The sequence below is a fragment of the Lissotriton vulgaris genome, chromosome 5, assembly GCF_964263255.1.
Source record: "Lissotriton vulgaris chromosome 5, aLisVul1.2, whole genome shotgun sequence".
Classification (NCBI taxonomy): Eukaryota; Metazoa; Chordata; class Amphibia; order Caudata; family Salamandridae; genus Lissotriton; species Lissotriton vulgaris.
The window spans coordinates 369,832,576-369,860,220 of record NC_141693.1 but is presented as its reverse complement, the minus strand read 5'-3'; the positions used below and the strand labels follow the sequence as shown (position 1 = coordinate 369,860,220).

Below are 27,645 nucleotides of genomic sequence, written 5' to 3'. Positions count from 1 at the left end.
ACAATCACCTCAGAAAAATGGGTTTTACAAATTATCCAATATGGTTATTGCCTGGAACTTACAGACACTCCCCCAAACATTCTTCCAAGATCACACCCAATGTCACATCTTACCCTTCTAATGCAAGAAGTTATCTTTCTGTTAGAGAAAGGTGCTATAGAACCAGTCTCATTAAAATAGCACGGGGCAGGGGTATACTCCCTGTACTTCTTAAATTTCCAAGACGGACGGCTCTCTCAAGCCTATATTAGACCTCAGAGAACTAAATGTATACATTCAGTTGGACCTCTTTCACATTTCTCGTGACACGGGGGTTTTTAGAAAATAGGACTAGAAGGGCGCGCTACCTGGGTTAATACGTTACAAAGTGTGTGAGAAGCAAAACAGTCCTTCATGTAGTGCGTGAAGAGCAGACGGCAAAACACCCTTAACCGTCCAAACAAGTCAAAAGACAAAACATTTGTACATAGCTAAGCTCTCGCAACTACATATGTGTATGTTCCAACAAGGTACAATGACCAAAGTCAAAAGGAAGCGCAGAAGCAGGTTCTTTGATGTAAGTCTTCTTGTCACAGCAAGATGTTTATTTTCTCCAGACTTGAGAATAATACAAACGCCGACACGTGTTTCGTCGTGTGCGGTTGAGTCACACGACTCTTCAGGGCTTCTACTCCGATTCCAAAATGTGGATGGAGTAAGTCTGGACCTCTGAAAGCTCTGAATCGAGCAATGGGTTTACTGGGGGATTATGTAACAGTCGAGGCTGTGTAGCATAATATTCGGTTGCAGTATAAGGATAATAGTTGTCTTATCCCATTGGTACTTTTCAATTGTAGGAATAGCACTGCTAGTTGCTTTGGTGTGAAGCGGAAAGCCGGGCGGGGATTCTTTATGGCGCCAAAAAGAGGAAACGGGTACGAGTCCTCCGCAGTGGTGTGCCGCTGCAGGCAATCCCTCCTCTGTTGGTTCCCGGCGGTCGTCTCTCGTGTACGGACTTTCCGCTTCACACCAAAGCAACTAGCAGTGCTATTCCTACAATTGAAAAGTACCAATGGGATAGGACCTCTTTCACATGGTCATACTCCAGGAAATGCTCCAGCTCCTTTAACAAGGCGACTTTCTGTCCACTCTGGACTTAAAGGACTCCTATTTCCCTATTCCAATACACCCTGCTCACCGCAAGTACCTTAGGTTTGCAGTAGCAGGCCAGCACTATCAGTTCAAGGTTCTCCCATTCGGAATAACTACCGCACCCAGGGTTTTCACCAAGTGCCTGGCAGCAGTCGCAGCTCATCTACAAACATAACACATTCAGGTATTCCTATATTTGGATGACTGGCTCATAAAAGCCAGCTCGCAAAAAACTATCTATGTCACACTCACAAAACAGTGTAGTTGCTCAACGATCTTGGAATCACAGTAAATCTGTCCAAATCCCATCTCCAGCAATCCAACACACAGGCGTATCTGAGAGCCACAATAGATACACAAAAGGCTTTGGCCTACCCTAATCCAGCCAGAATCTGCAACATGCAAACTTTACTCTGTCATTTTCAGCCTCAACACTCATTGCAAGCTCGAGTGTTCACGTCAGCACGCCGGGAGGGACTTATATGACCTCGCTGACGTAAGTGGAAGACGTCAGGGCGGGGTCGTGTGGCGCCGTCCCCCAGCGCACAGAGGTGCTGCTGCAAAACAAAATTCCGGATCCAGTCTGACTCCTGGGGATATTCTAAGTTAAGGAATCTGCGGCTAGACAACTTCTGTACCAGCTACATCGTTACCAGCTCCCTTTGAATATTTGGAAAAAACAATAAATAGTTATTCATCCTCAAAACAAAAAGTCGTTTAGCCCACATTTTCACAGAGAGTTTAATTATAACAAGCTGATAAATTGACGGTTCCGTCTGCCCTGCTGAGTCTCATTTTGAGTATAGTGGTTTTTTTGTTAAAAGCTTTCAAAGAGTCAAGAAATTATAATATACTGTATATTGAGTAGGATCTTCTGAGCCTTTAAATTGGCATACAGGTTGTTATAATGCAAATTACTATCCTCTTTAACAGTACAAGTGAAGATGTTTACAGTCCCCAGTATACCACAATTCACCAAGTGTTCTTTTTGTCCTCTGTCTTAACCTCAAAAATATCAGACAGATTTTTGGAATAATAGGTAATTTTCTCTTATCAATTGAGATTACTGCTGTTTAAGATCTGATTGATCTCTGGCAAATCCATATTTTTTAACGTCCTTTCAGGCCTACAAAGCTCCTTTCTCAAACCCGGTCCCCTTGTCAAACCTACCACTCACACAGAAGGGGGCCCCTGAAACAATATATATAGGCGGGGAAACGGGAAACTGAGAAATACAATCAAGAGGAGAACCCTCTGCCTGCAGGATGTAATAAAATGGCTAATCGTCACTTGTCAGCCTAGTCTTCTCTCAAACCACCAAAGAAGCTGAAAAACATCCTGATACTACTTAGCTATTTTTCAAATGTATTAACAAAATAAAGTTAGCTAGTTAGATCACAAAATATATATTTCTTTTGAAGATTGCTGTTTTGTTAAAAGGTGTTTCCAAATCTAATGGGTGAATTTTGTGGGGCTGCCTATGACGTATACCTAGGAATAGTGGTAAGTAGCTTGTCCTTTCAAAGAAGCCAATACGACTGGATGCCTTTATGGCATTCAGCTTTACAGCAGGGTGTGGGGGAGGGCATGGGTGTGTAAAGTGGAGTGGAGGAAGAATCAGCCTTCATGGATGCTGCCATTAATTTTAATTCTACCTTTCCAGAACCCGCGCAACCTCCAGGGAAGAGAAAAACTTACAGACTTTTATGGAGCTGCCAAAGGAGAAGTGGGTGGAGAGTGCCTTTGAGGTGGACAGCCCTCACTATTACACAGTGCTTACGCTTCATATCTGGCCACCAGAGAAGTGGAAATCCATCCGGTTGGAGATTCTGAAGAGACTGCTAATTGCTGTCCATGCTAGGGTGGTGTCACCAGGGGGTGCCAGCAGGTAAAGAAAACTAGAGTTTGCTTCATGTGCTTGGTGGTAAAATATGTTGAAAGTTTTCCTGTCTGTGTTTTCATATTTTTGTTTCAAGCATTTTGAATGGTTTAATTAAGACCAGAAGCCATAAATGAGATGGCTCCCATCTCTTCAAAGACAAAGCGGATTCAGCGCTTGAGCACATTGAGGACAGCAGAGCTCTGGCCAGGTCCTTGGACCTTTCCATGGCCCCTTACCACCACCAAATCCGCCTTTTGTGGCAACGGAAGGGGCTTCGTGTCGTATCTATACCCGCCCAGCCACAGTGGTGCACAAGCTTCTCAGTCACTGCGTCGCAGAGAACATGGTACCCACAGACCTCATGGGTTAGGCAGTCAGAGGTTGGGCCACTCCACTTCACTCCCCTCCGTAGCCTCCAAACCCTTAAAAATTGCTCGCTTACCATCACGAACACCCAGTGGGAGGCAGGATATGTCATCACCTGCCCCACTGGCGGACGATAACAGGAGACCAATGGGTTATTCAAATTGTTTGAAGGGTCTACTCCCTCCCCTTGTTGACTTACCCCTCCACCCATGCCACTTGCTTGCAACAGGATGATGGTGGGTCATCTTTCCTTTCTCTGCCAGGAATTAATGTCTCTCTTGGCCAAGGGAGCCATAGAAAGGGTGCTGACACCAAAAGTAGGTTGTGGTTATTCCAGCTGCTTTCTAGTGCCCAAGAAGGTCGGAGACATTCGTCCTATCCTAGACATGTGCCTTTCTCAAGAAGGGGAAGTTCAAAATGCTCACGCTCGCTCAAGTCCTTTCTTCCCTGGACCCGGGAGACTGGTAGCGCTGGATTTGCAGGACTCAAACTTCCACATTCCTTGTTACCTGCTGTTTACTGTGAGCCATAAGCACTTTCAGTTTGCCTTGCTGCCTTATGGCCTTAACATCACCCCTCTGGTGTTCACCTAGGTAATGGCAGTGCTTGCAGCTCAGCTGCGGAAATATGGGATGCCAGTCTTTCCCCTATCTCCATGACTAGCTGTTGAAGGCAGCCTCACCCCAGGCTGTTTTCTCTCTCCTCCAGACCACAGTGAACCTCCTGCACTCACTGAGGTTCACTATCAACGTGCCGAAGTCACACATGACTCTCTCTCAGACACAGCCTTTTATTGGAGGTATTCTGGATATGTTGCAGGTTCAGGCCTATCCTCCTGAATGGCAAGTGCAATATATATATTCCTGCGGGCACAGCATCAGGGAATCTCTCTAACACAGTTCAGATCTCGGAGGGAACTTCAGAAGATCTGCAGTGGTAGTTAATGAACCGCAATTGGGTTAGCGGCACACCCCTCCCCCTTCCTCAACCAGATCTGACAGTGGTGACAGATGCTCTACTCCTGGGATGGGGTGGTCATCTGGGAGAGATGGAGATCAGAGCAGCGGATTCCAGCCTCCACATCAACCTACTAGAGCTCAGGGCGATCCAGCTTACATTGAAATCCTTTCTGCCCTCCATCAAGGGAAGGCTTGTTCAGGTGTGTCAACACCACCGCCATGTGGCACTGCAACAAACAGGGCGGAATGGGATTATGGACCCTCTGTCAAGAGGCCCTGCTTCTCTGGACATGGATGGAATGACCGGGTATTTCCCTGGCGGTTCAACACCTGGCAGGCTCTCTTAATGCCAGGGCATTCAAACTGAGCCAAAGAAGCCAAGCAGATCATAAATTGTGTCTCTATCCAGAAGTGGTGCAAGGTCTCTTTTGACTGGGAAGAGCCTTCATTAGATCTGTCACCACCACAGAGAATGCGCAATATAAGCAGTTCTGTGTGTTGGAATTTCCAAGGCAGCTTCGGCCGAGAGGTCTCAAGAAGATCAGTAATTACGTGCACCGAGACATCATTGTGGCTCCAGAGTGGGCTCGCAGAGTTTGGTATACTGAGCTGTTGAGCTTAGCCATCGGTCCTCCGATCAGGCTGCCTCTTCTGGAAGATCTTCTGTCACAGAAGCAGGCGAGGGTTCTCCACCTGAAACTGTCTTCACTCCCCGGTCATGCGTGCAGATTTAGTAGCAACAGTTGACCGCTTTTGACCTCCCGCCCGAAGGCTGCACTGTTATCTTGTAAGCCAGGTGTTTCTCCACTAAGACTATATATGCCTGCTTTTGGGGCAAATTTGTGGCAGGTGTGCAGAGAAACAGATTGACCCTCTCTCCGCTCCCCTCTCACAGGTCCTTCTCCTTCTCCTTTTTCTTGCCCAGCAGGTGTTGGCCTCCACCTTCGACCTTCATCATGCCTCAGTGGGACCTTAATTTTGTCGTCCCTTTCCTGATGTACACTCCCTTTGAGCCATTGTACAATTGTCCTGTCAGGCTCCTTACCATCAAGACGGCCTTCTTGTTGACAATAACATCTGCTAGGACATTCAGTGAGCTTCAGGTTTTATCATCCAATCCTCTGTACCTGAACATTTACCCAGACAAGCTGGTTCTTCGCACAAGAGCTCCCTTTCTGCTGAAAGTTGTCACTCCCTTTCATGTATGCCAGTCCCTCATCCTGCTTATTTATTGGGCTCCGCCACGTCCTTCCAAGGAAGGGGGCGGCTTCACCATCTAGTCCCCAAAAATGCGTTGTCGTTCTACCATGACCGCACAAAGAGTTCCGGGTGGACGACCAACTCTGCCAGTATGTGAGAACGATGAAGGGAAAAGCTGTGCAGAAATGGATCTTCTCCTAATGGATCCTGCACTACTTTAAAATGTGCTACGCATCGGCCAAGAAGCAGTCCCCTGAGGGCCTGCTTGCACATTCCACCATAATCCAGGCCGCTACCACTATGTTAGCGCACAGAGTCTCAGTCCTGGACCCATGCCAGGCAGCAACGTGGGCCTCTCTTCACACATTCACAAAATACTACTACCTGTATAGTCAGGTCGGTCGGGATGGGTAGTTTGCCAATTCAGTCCTGCAGGACTTTTTGGTTTGAAATTGTTTTACAGACCCACCTCTGGGATTATTGGTTGGGTATCTATCCTTGGGTAAGGAATCTGGGCTAGAAGTCTCTATCAGATGAACAAGTTGGTAACGCCTTAGCTGGTAGAGACTCTATTTAGTCACAGATTCCTTACTGAACCACCCTTCCTCTCTGCTCTGTGAAAAGATTTCTAGGGACAGGGCTTCCCCATTTCAGGACCCTAGTTTTCCACAGCAGTGGTCAGTATTCTTTGTGGATCAAGCACTCCTGGCGTGGAAAGTCGCAAAATCAAACTGACATCAGTGCGCTGGGAGACGTCTTTATAGGCACCGCACACATCACTTTCAGTGTGGGCGCTGCTGACGATGCCATGAGGAGCTGAACGATGCCACCTACAGGCATGCAGGGGGTACTGCTCACAAAAAATATCCAGATACCGCCTTATGCCTGGGGATAATTCTAAGATAAGGAATCTGCAGTTAGATAGACTCTCTACCAGATACGGCGTTACTGAAGGTAAGTAACTGGGCCTCTCTCCAGGTCCAGAATGGCAACTTAAAATAGGTAAAAATGAACAATTCAGCCCTCATGTGCAGACTTACTAATGCGCGCTAAAACCAGGGCAACTTTTTCACGTTGCTGCCAGGGTCGCGTAACATGCACCACCACTCCTGGAGGCTAAAACCGGCCTCCAAGAGTCAAAACTAGCCTCCTAGGGCTCCAGCATCCCACGGGATTGCCCCCTTGCCTGGCTGGCTTGACCAGCCATGCATCTCACTCTGACACGCATTCTACCTTGAGTGGAACTTGAGACCCCTATATGCCTCTGTGCCGATACCGCTCATGCCCGACTTCTCTAGAAGAGCAGGACAGACCAGGCCTAAGTCATCCTAGTGACTCCGGATTTGGCATGGATAGTTTGGTATCGAGAGCTCCTGGACATAAAAATCTGTCATCCGGTCAGGCTGCCTCTCTGAGATGACCTGCTGTTGCAGCAACAGACCACAGATCTGCACCCGGCCCATCACAATCTCCACGTTCATGCTTGGAGATTGAGCGGTAGCAGCTGAACATCTACAGCCTTTCTCTGGAGGTGGTTGGTGTCATCTTGGCAGACAGTCATTCCTTGACAAAAACTGTATACGCCGGTCTCTGGGACAAATTTGTGACTTGGTGCAGTACTCGACATTCTGATGGATACATCTGCCAGTGGATTCCTCACCTTGTGAATATCCCCTTGCGTAAGCAACCTTCGGAAAATCTTTTTGTAGCTTTGCGCCGACGTGGACGACGTCACAGTAGCACGGCATCGCGCGCGGCTCCTCTGACGTCACCGACTCCATAATAGGCCCACAACGGCGTGATGACATCAGTTCCCTTTTTCGCGTCGTCGACGCTAACTGTTTTTGAGGGATCCTCTGTAGCTGTTAAGTAACTTTGGTGTCTTCTTGCTTCTTTGTCACCTGTCGAGATGTCCTCGAAGAAGACAGTGTTCAAGCCGTGTGGAGAATGCGGGAATATGATGTCGATCACGGTCCCGCATGAGGATTGCATCTGGTTACTGAGTTCGGATCATGATGTTTAAGTCTGCTCTTCCTGTAAGAAGATGAACCCGAAGGCTCTTCGTGAAAGGGAAGCTAAACTTCTGGTAGCCATGTTAAAAGGTAAAAAGGAGAAGAAGTCTTTGAGGTTGCGTTCGAGGCGGTCGAGGTCGAAGACGAGGTAGAGAACTCGCACGGCGTCGCCTTCGAAGTCAACGTCGGGGTATGCTTCTAGATCAACAAAGAAGAAGCACAAAATAAGAAGAAGGCATGAGTCTCAACATCATTCAGGCAAGAATTCGGATTCAAGACCGAAGTCGCCAGGTAAGAGACGTCGTAAAGAGTTATCTCCTTCTCCAGTTGTGGATCCGGTTGGTGTGGTTTCGCCTGTGGAGTCGCCGGAGCATTCGTCGGCTCTGGCGTCTAATCCCTCTCCGGCGCCGTCTCGATCTCCGGTTCGCGAGGAAGAAGAGGCTCCCTTACCAAAGGGTTTGACAACTCCGGCTCATCAACCCGAAGAAGAGGAGATGAATCCGGTACCTCCTCGAGGGCAACCTGTGGATCCATACCCACCTTTTCGGGGTCCAGGTCAAGACCTTACACAGTTTTTAAACGCGATGTATGGAGTCTATTCGAGAGCTATGTACCCCTCTGGTGCACCTGCGGGTCCCATGGGTCCGATGGCATACAACCTGGGAGTTCCCCAGTCTTATGCTCCAGCTCCCTTTATGCCATTAATGCCGGAGTCTACTCCACCTTGGCATTTCTTGGTGCCGCCGAGGTCTTCAACGCCGATACCTTTGTCACCGGCGCCGGCCCGACCTCGTGAGCATCGACCTATGCATCCGGATCCGATCTAGACTCCGGCTCCGTCGGAGTCGAACGTGGATCCGCCGACGCCACCCTTGAAGGAGAGGTCGAGGCGTGATGCTCAGCGTCTTCTGGAAGAACAAAGGTATAGAGATGCTGAGATTGAAGAAGGTGAACTGCAGGATGATTATTTTGATGACCTGAGGGAGGCTAGCGGATTGGAACTTTCGCCAGACTGGGAGTTATCCTCTGTCTCGGATGCCCCTTCAAAGGATAATGCTCCGTACCTTGTGGTCATAAAAAAGGCAGCAGAACTTTTGAATTTAAGTCTGCCTACTGCTGAGTTCAAATCTAATTTGTTGACTGAAGTCCTCCATTCCCCATCTTCTGTTGTGGAACCTATGCTTCCTTTCAATGAGGCTTTGACTGAACCTATTTTGGAAGTATGGAATAGGCCATTCACGGCTTCTGCTGTTGCAAAAGGTGTTGCAAGGAGATACAGGGTGGCACCTGGTGACCCAGACTTTTTATCATCGCACCCTTTACCAGAGAGCTTGGTAATACAGGCAGCTTGTTCAAATAAATCTGTGGGGGCTTTCCCTCAGGTGCCTGGGGACATAGAGTCAAAGAAGCAGGACCAAACTGCTAAGAAGGTGTTTTCATCGGCGAGTATGGCGAATGCCACATGTCTCTTGGGGAGGTACATACATGCCTTCATGGACTCTGTAAGACAATTGGCCCCAAAGATTCCAGAAGAGGACATAAAAAATGTTAATGAAGTTTTAGCTGACACTCAAGCTGCTGCAAGGCAAGTCATACAAAGAGGACTAGCCACTGCTGACTGGGTAGCAACAGTTATGCGGACTTCAATTGCTACGAGAGGACCAGCCTGGTTAAAATTATCTGAATTCTCTGCGGACGTCCAAGCTGCATTGTTAGATCTGCCCTTTGATGGCTTTTTGGGAAAAAGGCTGATGCAGCTTTGGAGAGGTTTAAGGACAGCAGGGCTACAGCCAGATCTTTGGGTCTTGAGCCCAGAGGAACTGTGAACAAAAGATATAGGGGTTTTGGAAGGTCCTTCTTTCGTCCCTGTAGACAGTCTCAACAGCAGCAGCAGCAACAACAACAAAATCCACTGTATAAGTCATACAGGGGTAGGCAAAAAGCTCGTCCTCGAGGACGTCAGGTCTCCTCCTCTTCCTCATCTCAACCCCCTCCAACATCAGCAAAGCAGCCCTCGATCCGCCATTCTGGATCATGTGAGTCTTGTAGTGGGTCGGCTTACCTATTTTCTACGGGATTGGGAATCTGTCACTACGGACCTTTGGGTTTTCAATGTCATGGAGAATGGGTATGCACTTCCCTTTCGGGAATTCCCTCCGAATTACCCTCCTTGCCAAGGGTTTTGCTCAGAGGACCACCTGCTACTTCTGCAGGAGGAAGTCCTGGCATTGTTAAGGAAAGTTTCGATAGAGGTTGTTCCGGAGCCGGAAAGGGGTCAGGGATATTACTCCCGGTATTTCCGGATTCCAAAGAAGGGTGGCAGACTTCGTCCAATCCTGGATCTCAGGATCTTGAACTTGTATCTGAAACAGGAGAAGTTCAAGATGCTCACCCTTGCACAGGTTCTTCAAGCGCTGCTGGAAGAAGACTGAATGGTGTCGATCGACTTGCAGGATGCGTATTTTCACATCCCAATCCTGAAGTCGCAAAGGAAGAATCTCCGTTTTACAGTGGGTTCGCAACACTACCAGTTTACCGTCCTTCCGTTTGGTCTTACTACTGCGCCTCAAGTCTTCACCAAGGTGATGGCTGTGGTGGCTGCACATCTCAGAAGGTCAGGGATTCCAGTATTCCCTTATCTGGACGATTGGCTGATCAAGGCAGAATCTCCAGTGAAAGTGCACCATCATCTGCAAGTCACAATTCAGTTGTTGTACAGGTTGGGTTTTTCGATAAATGTACCCAAATCTCACCTGGTGCCTTCCCAGCGCAACCTGTTCATAGGTGTGGTACTGGATACAACTGTATGTCGAGCATTCCCTCCTCCTCAAAGGATTCTTGACATACAGCAAGTGATTCCTTTATTTTACAGTGGAGTGGTCGTTCCAGTCCTGAAGGTTCTCAGTCTGCTCGGTCTGATGGCTTCTTGCATTCTGTTGGTCAACCATGCACGCTGGCACATGAGGGCACTCCAGTGGTGCCTCTGCAGGCAGTGGTATCAGCACAACGGAGATCTCAGGGAGTCAGTGGGGATCTCCAGAGAAGCTGCAGCGGATCTGTTTTGGTGGTGCGTGGAGGGCAATCTGTCAAGGAAGGCCCTTCCATCTTCCTCCACCAGTTGCCACAGTAATAACGGATGCATCCACTTTAGGGTGGGGTGCTCAACTGGGGGATCGGGAGATCAAGGGTCTTTGGTGTCCAAAGGAAAGGTTGCTTCACATCAACCTATTAGAGTTGCGGGCGATACGTTTAGCGCTCAAGGCCTTCCTCCCTTCCCTTCGCGGTCAGTCAGCTCAAGTCCTGACGGACAGCACTACCGCGATGTGGTATGTCACCAAGCAGGGAGAAGTGGGGTTGCAATGTCTCTGCAGAGAGGCTCTGCGTCTCTGGTCCTGGGTTCAGGACCATTAGATTTGTCTGATGGCAAATCATCTGGCCGGCGTTCTGAAAGTGCGTGCAGACAGTCTCAGTCGGCAGTACTCAGCCGATCACGAGTGGAGGCTTCATCCGGAGGTGGTTTGTCACGTCTTTCGGACGTGGGGGACTCCTCGGCTGGACCTGTTTGCCACTCACGAGAATGCTCACTGCCCGTCATTCTGCAGTCTCCAGTATACGATGCAGGGAGCTTTGGGGGACGCGTTTCAGTTGAGTTGGGACTCAAAACTCCTTTACGCGTTTCCTCCCATACCCTTGATTTCTCAGGTTCTCAGGAAGATTCACCAAGACCGGGCCCAAGTCATATTGATCGCCCCAGATTGGCCAAGAAGGGTGTGGTACACAGATCCTCTCCACCTCTCCTTGTGCCCGCCACTCCGCCTCCCTCTCAGGTCAGATCTCCTCTCTCAGATGGAGGGGCAGGTTCTACACCCCCACCTCCAGACCTTCCGCCTTCATGTCTGGAGATTGAACTGGGCAACCTGAATTCTTTTTCTCTCCCACATGATGTGGTGGATGTCATTTTATCGGCCAGGGGTGATTCCACCAAGTCTATCTACTCTTATAGATCGTCTAAATTTGTCTCTTGGTTTGGGGAGGAGTCCCTTGACCCTTTGAAGGCTTGATTGTCTGACATACTTCAGTTTGCTCTTTCTTTGGCTCAGCAAGGGTTTGCTGTGGCTGGGGGCGTGGCTCGGAGCTCGGCAAGATGGCCGCACTGTAGTGCAGCTCTGCCAGCCATCGTCTAAAATCCTGCAATATCCTTGCCCCAACCCTACCATCTGGCTGCTTGCCCCCGAAACTGCACTCCTAACTCCGGCACTGTCCGAAAATATCCTTTGCTGCCTGCGTCGCACTAAAAGTGTGAACCCCGAGCCAACGCGCGGCCGCCGGCGGACTATAGCTAATGGCGGCGCGCGAGTGACGAAGACTGCTGCCTGGGCCCTGGTGAGCACAGAAGAAGCAGGTGAAGGACTGGGGGACTGGAAAAGACTGTGCTGGATCGCGATTGAGGTACAGACAGGAACGGGGCCGCCTCGACGCGAGGCGGGGAAGGGGGATAAGACCGCCGAGGGGGGGCACCGGGGAGTGACTCACGCAAATCCCCGGTGCGGAAGGAGCGTGTAGGATGCGTTGAAGCGGAGCGCCGGGAAACGAGCTGTAAACCTGCTGGCTGGCCCCTTCCCCTGACCTGCGCGCATCACCGCGGGGGGACCGACCAACTGGACAATTAAAGCGCCTACCTGCGGCTGGTGGCTGAGGCGAACCCCCCCCCCTTCTCCTGCGAACACAGCTCGGAGTGCCTGGCAACACAACAGCGGCGAGCCTATCTGAAAGAGACACGTTAGTGATAGATTCCTCACCTTAGAATATCCCCAGGCGTCAGACTGGATCCGGAAAATTTTGCGTAGCAGTACCCTTGCGCGTCGGTAGGCGTCGTCTGCGGCTCCGCGTCCGTTGTCGTGGGCGCCGTGATGACGTCGTCGGAGTACTTAGACGCCGCCTCCGCGTGCTGACGTCAGTTCTTCTTTTTTCCGCGCCAGCCAGCGCAGATCTGGAAAAAGCAGTTCCCTAGTCATTTTTTGACTAACTTTTTGGATCTTTTTGATCTATTTCGAAGTCTTCACGACTCCGACGGTGCCTTTAGGGATGCCCGTCTTCAAGCACTGCGGCGGTTGCGAACGCCTCATGTCGGTTACGGATCCGCACCGCCTGTGCCTGACGTGTTTGGGCGTCGACCATGACGACGAGGCCTGCTCCGACTGTCGGGCCCTCTCGAGGAAGGCCAGGCGGGAGCGGTCCCGCAGGCGACTCGAGATCCGCCAGTCGGCCCCGCGCCGTGTGAGGTCCCGGTCCCGGTCCCACGGGAGGTCGAGGGACAGGTCGCGGGGGCGGAGCCGTCACAGCTCCGGGAGTCGGCGCCACTCCTCCGGGTCCAAGTCGTCAGGTAAGAAGCATAAGAAGTCGAAGAGACATCATCGCTCTTCCGACTCCCCCCGACGCTCGGGCGATGCGGCCGGGGGTTCGGGTGACACCGCCCACGCGGCTCCTCAGGAGTCGCGGGCGCCGCATCCGGCTCCATACCCCCCGGTCCCTGGGCTGAACGCGACGCCGGAGGAGATAGAGCGCTTCCTCATGGCCATGAGGTCCCTGTCTTCTCCGACGGGTTCCGCGGCGCCTTCGGGCCCAGTGAACCCGTCTGGGGGCCCTAGTGGGTCGGGGGATGTGACCCCGACGCCGCCGCTGCCCTTGGGCTCGGCGCCGCAGGGTACGACGGTTCCAGCGTCGTCGGTGCCTTCGGGCCCGACGCCGCAAGGTGCCGTTCGGCCCTCGTCGGGCGCTGGAACGTCCCCGGTGGACCTTACGACCCCCCCGGGGTCGGTCCGTGTGGTGTCCCCTCCGGCGTCGGCCTCGGCCGACGCCGTCCCCGATGCCTCCTCTCTAGGGGTTCCGGCGTCGGGACGGCGCCTGTCGGCGCCGATCTCGACGCCGTTCGGGGATTCCCATCCCTATGAACCATCCTCATTCACTTACGACCCTGAGTCTCAGGAGATGGGGGAAGAGGAGGATTGGGAGGGGTCTGAGGACCCTCTGACAAGGGAATGTCAGTCTACAATGGACTGGTCAGGAGACCTTGGGGAGGCCAGTGGCCTGGACACCTCTCCAGACACTGGATTCGTCTCTCCTCCTTCCGTGGCTTCGGAGGAGGGCGCGACATATAGTGTGGTGTTGATGAGGGCTGCTAAGGCACTGGGCCTTGAGCTCCCCGTCGCGGCCGTGAGGACTAACCTCCTCACTGAGGTCCTTAAGCCGCAGTCATGCTCCATGGAGCCTCTGCTGCCGTTTAATGAGGCCTTGTCGGACGTTCTTTTGGGCACTTGGTCCAGGCCCGCTACAGGTTTGCCTGTAGATAGGAACGTGGCCAGACGCCACCGCCCGGCTCCGGGCGACCCATGTTTCCTGTCCACCCACCCCACCCCCGAGAGTCTGGTTATCCAGGCCTCTAACTCCCAGACCGCCTTCCCGTCGGCTCCCCCTGACCGGGAATCCAAGAGGTACAAGGCCTTTGGCAAAAAGGTATTCTCGTCCCTTAGCTTAGGACTGCGGTCTTCCAACACCGCATGCCTCTTGGGCCGTTACACCCATTCTATATGGGAAACGGTGGCGGAAGTGCTGCCAGAGTGTCCGTTGGAGGTACGGGCCAAACTCGGCCAAGCCCTAGTGGAGGGCCGGGACGCAGCGAAGTACTCGATCAGGTGCGGACTGGATACAACTGACTCACTGGGCAGAGCGATGGCTACGACGGTGGCGATTCGACGCCACGCCTGGCTCAGATCCTCCAACTTCTCGGCTGATGTCCAGAATACCCTCATGGACATGCCGTTCGATGGCCGTCGCCTCTTTGGCGACAAGGCAGACCACGCGCTTGAGCGCTTTAAGGACTCCAGGGCTACGGCCAAGTCCTTGGGCCTCTCGGCCCCGCGCCAGCAAGTGGGTGCCTTTCGCTCCTTTCGTGGCCAAGGAAGGGGCGTCCCCACGCGTGCCGCCAGCCACTCGCCGCAAACTGTCGTCCAGCGCGGCGGCGGCCGTGGAAACCGCCGTGGAGGCGGTCGGGGAGGCAAGCGGAGCCAGTCCACACCTGCCCCCGCAGCATCCGCCTCTAAACCCTCCTAGTCCGTGCTTTTCGGCCCATGTGACGCCAGTGGGGGGCAGGGTTCGCCATCACCACTCTCACTGGCGCATAGTCACTTCGGACAGGTGGGTGCTGCAGATCGTCCGAAGGGGCTACTCCCTCCCCTTCGAGACGACCCCTCAAGCCATGCCACCGCAACACCACCGCGTATCGGGGGATCATTTGCGGCTCCTGCAGGAGGAAGTTTCGGCCCTCTTGGCCAAGGGGGCCATCGAGCGCGTTCCTGGGCCAGAAGTAGGTCGTGGTTGCTACTCCCACTACTTTCTGGTACCCAAGAAGGGCAAAGGGGGCCTACGCCCTATCTTGGATCTGAGGAACGTCATCGGCTTCCTCCGGAAGGAGAAGTTCAAAATGCTGACACTGGCTCAGGTCTTGGCTGCCCTAGACCCAGGAGACTGGATGGTAGCGTTGGACTTGCAGGATGCGTATTTCCACATCCCCGTCCTGCCGGCCCACCGGCGTTACCTGCGGTTCACGGTAGGCCTCGAGCACTTTCAGTTTACCGTGCTCCCCTTCGGCCTTACCAGCGCCCCACGGGTGTTCACGAAGGTGATGGCGGTGGTCGCAGCTCACCTGCGCAGGTTAGGGGTTTCAGTCTTCCCCTACCTAGATGACTGGTTGTTGAAGGCGGGCTCGCCCCAGGCAGTCGTCAACCACCTCCAGACTACGGCGGATCTCCTGCACAGGCTGGGATTTTCCATCAATGTGCCGAAGTCACACCTGTGCCCCTCTCAGAAGCTCCTTTTCATCGGAGCGGTTCTCGACTCGGCGCAGTTTCGGGTTTACCCGCCCGAACAGCGAGTCCGGGATATTCAGGCCCTGATTCCGATCTTCAGGCCGTTATCCCGGGTTTCGGTCAGGCTGACGCTGCGGCTTCTGGGGCTGATGGCCTCCTGCATCCTTCTGGTGCATCACGCACGGTGGCGGATGCGGGCTCTGCAGTGGGACCTGAAGTTTCAGTGGGCCCAGCACCGGGGCAACCTTTCCGACCATGTCCTGATCTCGGAGGGCACTGAGAGACAGCTGCAGTGGTGGCTCACGGACCGCGATTGGGTCAACGGCAGATCCCTCTCCCTTCCCCACCCGGAGCACGTAGTTGTGATGGACGCGTCCCTCCAGGGCTGGGGTGGCCACTTGGGAGAGGCGGAGATCAGAGGACTCTGGTCTCCGGCGGAGTCCCGGCTCCATATCAATCTGTTGGAGCTGCGGGCGATTCGTCTGGCACTGAAAGCATTCCTCCCGTCTGTCCGAGGGAGTGCAGTGCAGGTGTTCACGGACAACACCACCGCCATGTGGTACTGCAACAAACAGGGTGGGGTGGGGTGGGGTCGTGGACCCTATGCCAGGAGGCTCTGCGCCTCTGGCAATGGCTGGAACATCAGGGCGTGACTCTGGTGGTTCAACACCTGGCAGGTTCTCTGGACGCCAGGGCGGACGAACTCAGCCGTCGGTGCTCGATGGATCACGAATGGCGTCTGAACTCGGACGTGGCGCAAGGCCTCTTTCTGCGTTGGGGAGAGCCTTGGTTAGATCTATTCGCCACCGAAGAGAACGCGCAATGTCATCAGTTCTGCTCGTTGGAATTTCCAAGGCGGCACTCGCTCGGAGACTCTTTTCGTCGCGAGTGGAGCTGCGGTCTGTTGTACGCCTTTCCGCCTATACCTCTTCTGCCCAGAGTGCTGAAGAAGATCAAGCGCGACCGAGCACAAGCCATCCTTGTGGCTCCGGACTGGGCACGAAGGTACTGGTATTCCGAGCTACTCAGTATGTCAGTCGATCCCCCGGTTCGTCTGCCTCTTCAGGAGGACCTTCTGTCGCAGCAGCAGGGGACGGTCCTCCACCCGAACCTGTCCAGTCTCCACCTCCATGCATGGAGATTGAGCGGCGACAGTTGAGGCCATTTGACTTGCCTCCTGAAGTTTGCAACATCATTCTGGCAGCCAGGCGTCCCTCCACAAAAACGGTATACGCCTGCAGGTGGAACAGATTTGTGGCATGGTGCACAGCAAAGGCTGTGGATCCTCTCAATGCCCCTCTCTCTGAGATTCTTCTCTTCCTTCTTTCTCTTGCCCAGCAGGGCTCTGCTCTGGGCACTATCAAGGGCTATCTTTCGGCTCTTTCAGCCTTTCTGAGGCTGCCTGACCAACCTTCTTTGTTCAAGTCCCCTATAGTTAACAGATTTCTGAAGGGCATCACTCATACCTTTCCTCCTGTTCCTTTCGTGATGCCTCAGTGGGACTTGAACCTGGTTCTGACCTTTCTGATGTGCGCTCCCTTTGAGCCACTTCATAACTGTCCACTTCGCCTTCTTTCTTTGAAGACTGCCTTCCTGGTAGCCATCACCTCTGCCAGGAGAGTGAGTGAGCTCCAGGCCCTCTCTTGTAAGCCTCCTTTCCTTTCAGTCCATCCGGACAAGGTTGTTTTGAGGACTAGGCCCTCCTTCTTGCCAAAGGTGGTCACGGCCTTCCACATTGGGCAGTCCATCACATCGCCCACCTTCTTTCCGCCCTGTGCACCCCTCGAGAGAGGAGGAGAGGCTCCACCGTCTGGACCCAAAACGTGCGCTCTCGTTCTATCTGGATCGCACACGCCAGTTCCGGGTGGATGATCAACTCTTTGTTGGGTACGCGGGCGCTAAGAAAGGGAAAGCGGTGCACAAGAGGACCATTTCTCGATGGATTATCATGTGCATCCAGGCGTGTTACTCCTTGGCTAAGAAGGAACCACCTGTTGGGCTGCGGGCTCATTCCACTCGAGCCACGGCCACTACAACTGCCTTGGGCCGAGGTGTGCCCTTGCAAGACATTTGCCAGGCTGCTACGTGGGCTTCGTTGCACACGTTTGCGAGGCACTACTGCCTGGACAGTCAAGTCCGGAGGGATGGTTACTTCGGCCGTTCCGTTCTCCAGGACTTTCTGGTGTGAATATTGGTTCGCAGACCCACCACCACGGGGATGGTATTGCTGGGGTATCTATTCTAAGGTAAGGAATCTATCACTAAAGTGTCTCTTTCAGATGCACAAGTTACTACTTGTGTAACGATATATCTGTAAGAGACATTAGTTAGTGATAGATTCCTTACCGACCCACCCATCCTCCCCGTTCTGCGAACCGATATCTAGGGTTAAGGTCATCCCCTTTCAGGGCCCTAGTTTCTTGGCACCAGTGTCGTTTTTTGTCATGGCTCTGCGCTTCTGGCGCGGAAAAGCTGTGGCTAAGAACTGACGTCCGCACGCGGAGGCGGCGTCTAAGTACTCCGACGACGTCATCACGGCGCCCACGACGCCCACGACGGACGCGGAGCTGCAGACGACGCCTACCGACGCGCAAGGGTACTGCTACGCAAAATTTTCCGGATCCAGTCTGACGCCTGGGGATATTCTAAGGTAAGGAATCTATCACTAACTAATGTCTCTTACAGATATATCGTTACACAAATAGTAATTTGTGCGACGGGGGCTCTTGAAGGTGGAAGAGCTGCCGCCAGACCTTCTGGCGGATAAGTAGGAACAACCAGCTAATACCTACCCGCAAATGCAGCGTGAGAGTTCCCCCCTACGGGCGCGGGGCGAAGAGGCCCTGTTGTGATTGTACATCGCCCCCTCATGTGGTCCACTCGTTCGCTGCCCCCCCCCCCCCCCCCCCCCTCCACAACAGTGTGTTTATGGACAGCGGCTGGTGGAACGGACCACGGGGGCACAATCACCATCGGCATTGCAGTTAGAAGGTAACGTTGCAGAGACTGAGGCCCGGGCTGAACACACTGAAGATCTGTCCTGTGGGGGCTGCATGGGCTGCGCCATCTCGCCGCATTTGTGAACACGGCACCATTTTCTGACCTACCACGTGGCGTGCGACCTGGCAGTAGCAGGGCCCCGCCAAGTATAGAGCTTGCGGTTTTTGGCTGCGAAACTCGCATACATCAGGCACTTCAGTACCCTACGGGCCCCCAGACACACAAGGGAGTTGTGCGTTTGCTGAATGGACAAACGCACAAGCACCACAGCACGAATATTCAGAGACAGCCCCACCGGCCCTACACCATGGGGCAGCCGGACAAGAACCAGCCCCACCTCACGTTCAAATTGCGAAGGGGGAACAAACCAGGGCAAACCGTGAAGTCGGACTCTGAACTAGATGCGCCGACACCACCCCCCACGGCAATTGAGAAATCACTCGCTGCTATACAAGCCAGTTTTCAGGCCATCGACGGGAAGATCGAGGCATTGAATGGTAGGATGGACCAATTCTCAACAAAGCTGGACAAGCAAGCGGTACACCTCGGCGAAGCAGAACAACGAATCACCGATGCGGAAGATGGGCTACAACAGGTTGCAGAAAAGACGATGGACATCACCAAATTGCTGGCAGTCATACAGGCTAAGAATGAGGAAATCGAAGTGCGGTATCGCCGAAATAATATCCGCGTCCTGGGTCTACCATAATCCACAAACGTGGGGAGGTTGGAAGACTATTGTGAGAAGTTGGCCTGATATATAATGCTCACTATTCTAGTGATCACTGTGTATCATTCCAAACAACCCTTATTGATGATTGGTTGTAAGTCAACCTTATAGACCAGCTATCCTAGTAGCATGGACAAGAGCAGTCTTTAGGCTAAACTCTAGAGGGCGTGTTAAGCCAGCTGTTTTACCATCACATATACCCCTTGAACACCAAGTGAAAGGACACCACACAAGTTGTTATAAAAATAAAGTATATTTATTAATAACAAGTCTACCCTGAACTCTTTATGAGTCAGGGAGCTAAGCACAATACAAAACTCTTAAGAAAATACTGCAAGTTGCACAATTAACACAAATGCCCGAGGGGCACGAAAAACCATATACTCTAAAAGTGGAATGCGAAATACTAGCAGGTAAGTAACACGATCCAGAGGCTTCAGGACCGCTAGGACTACCTTACTGGACCCTAAGGTTAGGAGCAGGAGGCCTAGGGAACTCGGGTGCAGAGTGTGAACTCCTACGCGGGATGCGGCACAAAGTCTATGGATGCTAGTAATTCTAAAGTTACTGTTTCCGGACGAATCCGACTCGGTAGACTAAAAACGAAAAAGGATTGGACACTAGGATAGTGAACCTACGCTGGAGCACTGAAATGCTCGGGTTACCTAGCCCAGGGGCTGCGACTGCATAGGGTTCAAATGACGTCGGGAATCCTCGTTGTAGTCTATGGAGCCTGAAAGAAGATGTTGCTGGCAGGCGACCAGTGAAGATGTTCAGTGTGATCCAAGGCTGGATCGGTGATGGAGAAGACCTGAAAGCAGAGGGGACTCAGTTCTCAATCACTAGCCAGTGTGTGGGCACCAGGATGGCACCGGATGAAGTCACCGCGATCAGGTGAGTTTGTGACGCTGGACTCTGCAGTCACACGGGCCAGGAGGCGTTGTCGGCGACCAGGCTGGAGGTGCGAGCTGTCCCACGATGGTGTCGGCTGTCGGGGATGCTGGATCCAAGATTGGAGCAACAAGCCTTGGCAAAGGCAAGCCCACACGGTGGAGTCAAAATGGCGTCTGGAGTGGACCAGGAGGGTCCAGGGTACTTCTTGTTGAACAAGGAGCAAGGGCCAGTCTAGGGGACCTAGGCCAGCGGTGAAAATGTCGTGGTAGGTCGTCAGGAGGGCCACTAGCCAACGGGCAAGTGACCGGACAACGTGGCTAGCAGCAAAGAAGCAGAAGGGCCCCACGCAGATCTCGTGGATGCTGGGGGGCTGGACTTTGGTGCTGGAGCTGCTCAGGGTTGGGGCTTCTCAAACCCCAGTGCACTCACTCGAGGATCCCTCGGCGGTCGTGCTGGGTAAGCGTCGTGCAGGTCTTGAAGATGGCCGTTCCCACAGGTCTCGTCGCACCCACGAATCTCAGCTGGGCTGATGATGCAGGTAGAGGTCAGAGATGGCAGGGAATCCGGGTCTCGTCGAGCTGGTCAGTCTTGATCCGGAGGATAGACGTGCAGCAAACCGCAACCGCTTAGGTGGTGCCTGCTGGTGCAGGGTGGCTACTCCTTAGCCACAAGGGAGAGTCTTCAGAGAATGTCAAGAGTTCCTTTCGTGGAAAGTAGTTCAAGATTCAAGATTATCTAATTTGGGAAGGGGGCCCGCTCCTACCTTTATCCTAAGAAAAGGGGCTGGCACGCGACTAGGTCCTACCCATGGGTGGGACCAGGAGGGGGGTGGTTACACCCCTCTCCTTTGTCCGGTCTCTCCCCAGCTCAGGGGCTGGGGTGCCCCTGGAACTGGTTTGAGCCGGCATATGCACAGTGAGCACCGGGGTGCCACTTGCAGTCACCTTCCTCTCAGCCCTGCCTACCTGGGATACACAAAATCCTGTCTGAGATGGTGCTAGCACCGCCCCTGACCGGAAACCCTTTGTCCGAGCCCTCCTCGCTGGAAGGACTCCCAGCAGCAGGAGGTCAGACTTGTGTCTGTGGTGGCAGCATCGATAGAGCCTCTCTAGGCAGGGGTCTGTTATATATGTTTTATCCGTAACCTGGCAAGGATTTACTCTGGGCACAGTTAAAAAGATGCCTTTAGTCTATTTTGCTGTTGACGGATCAGCCCTCATTGTTTAACCCCTTCGACGCTCATGACGAGCTGAGCTCGTCATGTAACGCGGGTTTTTAAAAAACTCAGCGCACAGCGGGAAAACTGCTAGCGCGCATGGGGTTAAGTCTGTAGTTGTCATGCAGTTTTGAAAGATTAACAACATTTGTTTCCTCCTTCTCCCTTTGTTATGCCACAGTGAGACCTTAACTTGGTCCTTACGTTTCCAATGTGCACTCCCTTCGAGCCGCTTCACAGCTGCTTCTTCTCACCCTCAAGACTGTGTTCCTTATCACCATAACATTGGCACAGCATTGAAGTAAGCTTCAAGTTTTTTGTATCAACCCCTGTATACACCATTCTTCCCAGACAAGCTTGTTTTTTGGACAACGTCATCCTTACTGCCTAAAACTGTGACCCGATTCGACCTTGGTCAGAGCATCACCTTGCCGGCAGTCTATGCTCCTCCTCACCCTTCTAAGGAAAAGGAGAGACTGCATTGCTTGAATCCCAAGAGAGCACTGAGCATTTACATAGATCGGACTGCATTGCTTGAATCCCAAGAGAGCACTGAGCTTTTACATAGATCGTACCAAAGAACACCGGGTCGATGAATAAGTCTTCATGGGGTTTCTGGAGAGAAAAAGCACAAACTTGTGCAGAAGAATGTTCTCCCGCTGGATAGTGATCTGCATTAAGATCTGCAATACCTTGGTATAACACAACTTCCAGGAGGACTGCGTGCTCACTCTTCCAGGGCCAAATCTGCTACCTAGGCGTCTCTCCTTACATTCACAAAGCACTGTTGTCTGGACAGTCAGGTTTGCCGAGAGGGGCACTTTGCCCCCTCGATTCTGCAGGACTCTCTGGTTTGAAACCATTTACAGACACACCTCATAATAGGGACTGATTTGATATCTATTCAAAAAGTGAGAAATCTGTGGCCAAAAGTCTATCAGAAGAACAAGTTACTTGCCTTTGTTAGCACGGTTTCTGGTATAGAGACTAGCTGCCAATTCCTCAGCGACTCTCCAATCCACCATGTTCCGTGGTGTACCTCTCTCTATCCATTAATAATATCTCAGGTCTAGGAATCTGCGTACTGGTCACACCAACTTGCTTTTGGGCCTCTGTGTTTGGGGACCCAGACACTCTTGAAAGCAACTGACAGTGCACAGAACTGGCGTATATGGGCCCTGCACTTCATTTCTGGAGAGGAATGACGTCAGTGCGGTGCTGCAAAATGCCAACTTCCTGCATGTACTGCTCAAAAGTTTCCAGGTCCAGTTGGCCAACCTGGGGAATATTCAAAAGATGAGAAATCTGCAGCTAGATAGTCTCTACAAGAAAGAGTGTTCTGAAGGCAAGTCTCTTGTTCATTGAGGTTAAAACGAATATCCTCATGGATGTCCTGCAGCCCTTAGCTTGTTTCTTCTGAAATTTTACTCCATTCAACAAAGCCATAATTTATTCTCTGATGGGCACTTGGTCTAAGCTTTGCTTTTGCCCACTATTGAACAAGCAGGTAGCCAGATGCCAAAGACTGGCTGCTGGCTAACCCGTTTTTTCTGACCCAGTATCCTACTCTAGAGTGTTTAGTGGCAGAGGCTTCCACCAGCAAGGTGAACCCATATTCTTTCCCCACAACTCCCCCTCACCCCCAGACTCGAAGTCAAACATGTTTGAAGTATTCAAGAAACAAATGTTCTCTTCAACCCAGCCTGGCCTTGAGGGCAGATATGCGCATACCCGCTGAGATATGGCCAACATGATTTTGCGGGCAGCTCCCGAAGAATTTAGGGCATCCCTGGCCCAAACCATTCAGGATAGTCAGGATGCAGCCAAATATATCATTTGCGCTGACCTGAATACCACCAACTGCTTGGGGCGAACATTTGGCACCAGTGTGGTGCTCCATCGCCATGCATGGATGCGGTCCACTGGGTTTTCAAGAGATGTGCAGCATACTTTATGGATATGCCTTTTGATGGATCCACCCATTTGGCAACAAATTCTGATTTTTAAGGAGAGCTGGGCCACAGCTCATTCTTTAGGCTTCCAGCCTGACTTCAAGACAGCTTTCCCACCAGTGTCATCCTTTTTGAGGCTACTCGAGGGATCTGGTGAACAGAAAGCGTTAGGCTTCCTCTGTCAACTCAGCAGTCATACCGGTCTTTTTGTGACTGGGTATCAAGCAGGCACCGTTCAGATATCCAAGGCCACTGATCTTCTTAGTCCTCCTCCCTGGCTACATCAGCTGCCAGGCTGCTTTAGCAATGCATATCCAATCTGTGGGAGGCAGGATCCAACACTTTCTCCGAGGGTGGCAGTCAATCACTTCTGACAGTTGAGTGCTTCGGATAGTTCAGCACAACTATTCCCTTCTGTTTCTTTCTGGCCCAACACATCATCTTCCCATATCCGAGTGCCTCTCCAAGGGTCACTTTCCATCTTGACGCAAGTGGTGCAAGCTCTGCTTTCCAAAGAAGCCATTGAGAGGGTTCTGATCTTGGAGATAGGGATTGGCTGGTATTCCCACTATTCCTTTGTGTCAAATGAAGGTTGGATGCCCCCATTCGAATTTAAATCTTAGCACTCTGAAAGTCTTTCTGCCAAGGACAGATTCAAAATACCTACGCTGACCCACGGTCTCTCTGCTCTGGGCCTGGCCTAGTGGACATTTTCAATTTTCTGTGCTCCTCTTTGGCCTTAACAACTCTTCTCAGTAAGTGATGGCAGTAGTCCCCACCCACCCTTGGAGGTTGGGGGTACTAGTTTTATCATAACTCAATGATTGGCTGTTGAAGGTGGGCTCACCACAGTCCGAGACAACCTCTGGATGATTGAGGACATCCCGATATCATTGGTGTTCTCGATCAACATTTCAAAGTTGAACCTGACTCTTTCACAGAGGTCTTCTTTCATATGCAATGTCTTAGATATGTTGCAGTTCCGAGCCTTCACTCTGTGACGAGACCAGGACATTGGGATATGATCCCGAAGTTTCATCCTCATTCCTAGGTCTCAGTGAGAGTGGTTAACCTCCTGCGTCCTGCTTGTATATATAGGCTCTGCTGTGGAATCTGAACTCAGTGGAATCGGCAAGAAGGAAACCGGTCTGATTCCATTCACGTTTAAAGGAAACTGCAAGAGAGCTGCAGTGGTTGCTGCTTTAGCACAATTGAACCAGCGGCAGACTCCTATCCTTATCCTCTCAGAGTAGACCATGGGAACAGATGTATCACTGCTCGGTTAGGGAGGTGCGTGGGGGAGGGAAAGATTAGAGGACTCTGGTCTCCTGTGCAAACATCACTCCATATCAATCTGTTGTAGTTGCAGGCCTTTTTCTTTGGCGACGAAAGCCTTCCTGCTGTCCATCAAAGGGCTTGGTGCAGTTTCTCACAGAGAACACCATTGTGATATGATAGTGCAACCTCCGGAGTGGGGATTTGGGCCCTGTGCCAGGTGGCTGACTCCGTATGTGAACCACATGATGGGATCTTTAAATGCCAGGGGAGATTAACTAAGTCACCTACTCCTAGTAGCACACAAATGACAGTGACGCCTGGAGGTGGTGCATGGTGTTTTCCAGCAGTAGGGGAGAACTATGGCTCGATCTTTTCACCACCACCCAACAACATGCAGCATCAGCATTTTTGTGCACTAGATTTCCCAGGAAGACTCTCTCAGAAATGCATTTTGCCTAGAGTCTAGCTCCAGACTCCTGTATGCCTTCCTGCTTGTACCCCCTCCTGGTTAGAGTTCTGAAGAAGACTAAGACTGACTTGGCCCAAGTCATCCTGGTGGCTCCGGACATGGCCAGGAGTGTGTGATACCCAAAACATCTGAGCATTATCATCTGTCCTGTGATCAAACGGCTGCTACTTGATAATCTACTGTCGCACCAACACAACAGTCTAGCAGTCAGAACTCAGCAATCTGCAACTCAATGGTGGAGAATGAGGAGCAGCAGCTGATTTCCTTCGATGTTCCTCCCAAGGTCGTTGATGTTATTCTGACAGTCAGAAGGCCAGCTTCAAAAAAGCATTGACAGGTACAAGCTAAACTGTCTGAAGTATTATTTGCCTTGTTGTTGGCCCAGCAAGGACTTCATTGGGCACTGTTAAAGGTTATATCTGATAGAGACTACGAGCCGCAGATTCCTTCACGTAGAATTACTCCCAGGCTTGAGACTGGATCCGGAAACTTTGTTGCCACAGCATCCCTGCTCTCCGGGGATGGGACGACATCACTTGACTCCGCCCAGGCGTCTTCCGCGCATGTGACGTCAGCGAGGTCACATAAGACCCGCCCCGGTGCACCTAAGTCAGTTTTTTCCTTTTCCGCGTGCAACGCGGATTCGGTCCTTGCTACGGGCCTGTTTTGGGCCCTTTTTTCTCCATTTTTTGTATTGGAACAGTGGGCGAATGCCTTCGGGCTTCAAAACTTGTACGTTTTGTGGGCGTCTTATGTTGGTGACGGACCCGCACCTCATTTGTATGTGGTGTTTGGGGGGATCACAGTACCACTGACTGTGAGGCCTGTCAACAGTTGAAGCCGCAGTCGTGGTGGGAGGGCTGTATAAAACTTCCCTCTGCCCGTCTGTCCAGGCCGACGTCCTCCCCTCGTTCTGCTTCAGCAGACGGCTTGAGGTACGGCTGTGGTCGTCGTTCTCGCCCTGTCACGTGAGCATCTCTCCCCGGTGGGTAAGTGTTGCAGTTTGTCCCCGGGGGCTGATATCCGGCCTGCTGGGGATGTGGACTCTCCGCGGTGATGCCGCCCTGCGTGTCGTCCTATCCTCTGTTTCCCGGTGTTGGGACGTCGAGAGTCCAAATTGAGACGTACGCGGCAGCTTTGCAGGCCTTGCTGGCATCTCCCACTCCTGGGTCGTTGGCGGACTCCTCGCCTTGGGCAGGTCCCTCCGCGGCACCGCTGGTGGCTCCGGCCCCGGTGCTGACTGGTTTGGATCCAGTCTTGGAGGATGGGGTGCGGCTCCTCTGGGGCACCTCCTTCAAGCCACGGCATCTCTGCCTCGCTGCAAACTCCTGCAGGAGTCTCTGTGGTGCCGCGGGAGGTTGCCGGGGCTCGGGTCGCATCCCGAGCCCCTCTCGGTCCTTTGATAAGGTGGTCCTGTGTAAGGCCGAAGTAACGCCGCTACAGCGCCGGCAGCAGCTGGACCGTGCGGAGCCAGGTGAACCCTCCTCGTCTCGCTCCGGGTCGAGGCTGGGTGAGGACCCCTCGTCCCTCTCCGGGCCCATCTTGTTAGAGGGTGAGTCGGAAGTTGGATCTTCCCTGGCACCGCCACGTGGGTTGCGGAGCGATCTCCGCCTCATTCTGGGCCGCAGCTGGCAGAGGGCTTCGTGTCACTCCCCAGGCCCGGCTCGTTCCCCCCCCATGCAGGTGGCTACCTCGGCGGGGGCGGGTCGCGCCGTTCCAGCATCGCACCGGGGGCGGTTCGACTCCAGCTCCATCCACTCCGGTCTCCGGTGCGGGGTGACTTGGAGGACCCTTGTACGGCGACACTGGATGGTGCCGACAGCCTACCTCAGGCAGCGGACTCTACGGCTCCGCACAGGGGTCGTACCGCGGATTCGTCTTCGGACGCTCCTTCTCCGGAGGCAGGCTGTATATTGGTGTCGTTCTCCCAGGAGACTGGCCGCCGTGTGGTGTCTTTTTCACCGGCAACGAAGGGAGACTCCCCGCCCTTCCTGAGGCAGAGGTGTTCATCGGAAGAGCAGCAGGTCCCTCATTCTTCGGCTCCATCTGACTTCCATGTCTGGCCCTTGCCCGTCCCGCTTGGCCTCGGAAACGGCCGCCTTAGTTTGCAGCCATTGCCCACAGAGGAGCTGCTTTCCCCACCACTGGGCCCTATGGAGGCAGGTGCGGCCTTCGCTCACGCAGTGTCCACGGCTGTGGGCATCCTGCATATGGGTGACCAGGTGGCTCACTTTCCGGCGGACCATCTATTGAAGGTCCTCCACCAGGGCTCTGGTGGGAGGGAAATCTTACTTCCCTTTGAAGGTTCCCTCCTTTCTTCCTTGACGGGGGCTTGGAGGCGACCTGCCTCGGGGGACCTGGTGCCTCAGCATCTTCTGCTCCGGCACCTCCTGGCTCCACGAGACCCGGCGTGCCTTTCTCTCCACCCCTCTGCCTCCCTGCCGCGGCTGTTGACTCCGCCATCCCAAGAGGCCCGCTGGCTGGACTCTTGGGGGCGCAACATGTTCGCCCCTGCTGGCCCTGAAAACCTTGTGTGTGCTGGCTCGGGCCTTCTTCTGTTTGTGGGACTCGGCTGAGTCTCTGGGATCCGCAGCCTTCCCAGGAGGGTGGTCAGGTGGACTTAAGGCATCATGCGTTGGATGGCCGGGAGCTTGCAGCGCTTATTCTCCGCTCCACTCTGGACTTCTCAGA

The 27,645-nt window shown here is 52.8% G+C and overlaps 1 protein-coding gene across 14 annotated transcripts in view; it reads left to right on the top strand.

Moving 5' to 3' along the window:
- The window catches only part of UBR4 (ubiquitin protein ligase E3 component n-recognin 4), a 1,723,360-nt gene that overhangs the window by 1,628,095 nt on the left and 67,620 nt on the right, over positions 1–27,645 (top strand). For all 14 annotated transcript variants that reach the window (XM_086921716.1, XM_086921718.1, XM_086921717.1 and 11 more), the window contains one exon: positions 2,795–3,019. In XM_086921716.1, coding sequence (XP_086777842.1) covers positions 2,795–3,019 — 225 coding nt within the window. The remainder of the gene's footprint in view (positions 1–2,794; positions 3,020–27,645) is intronic.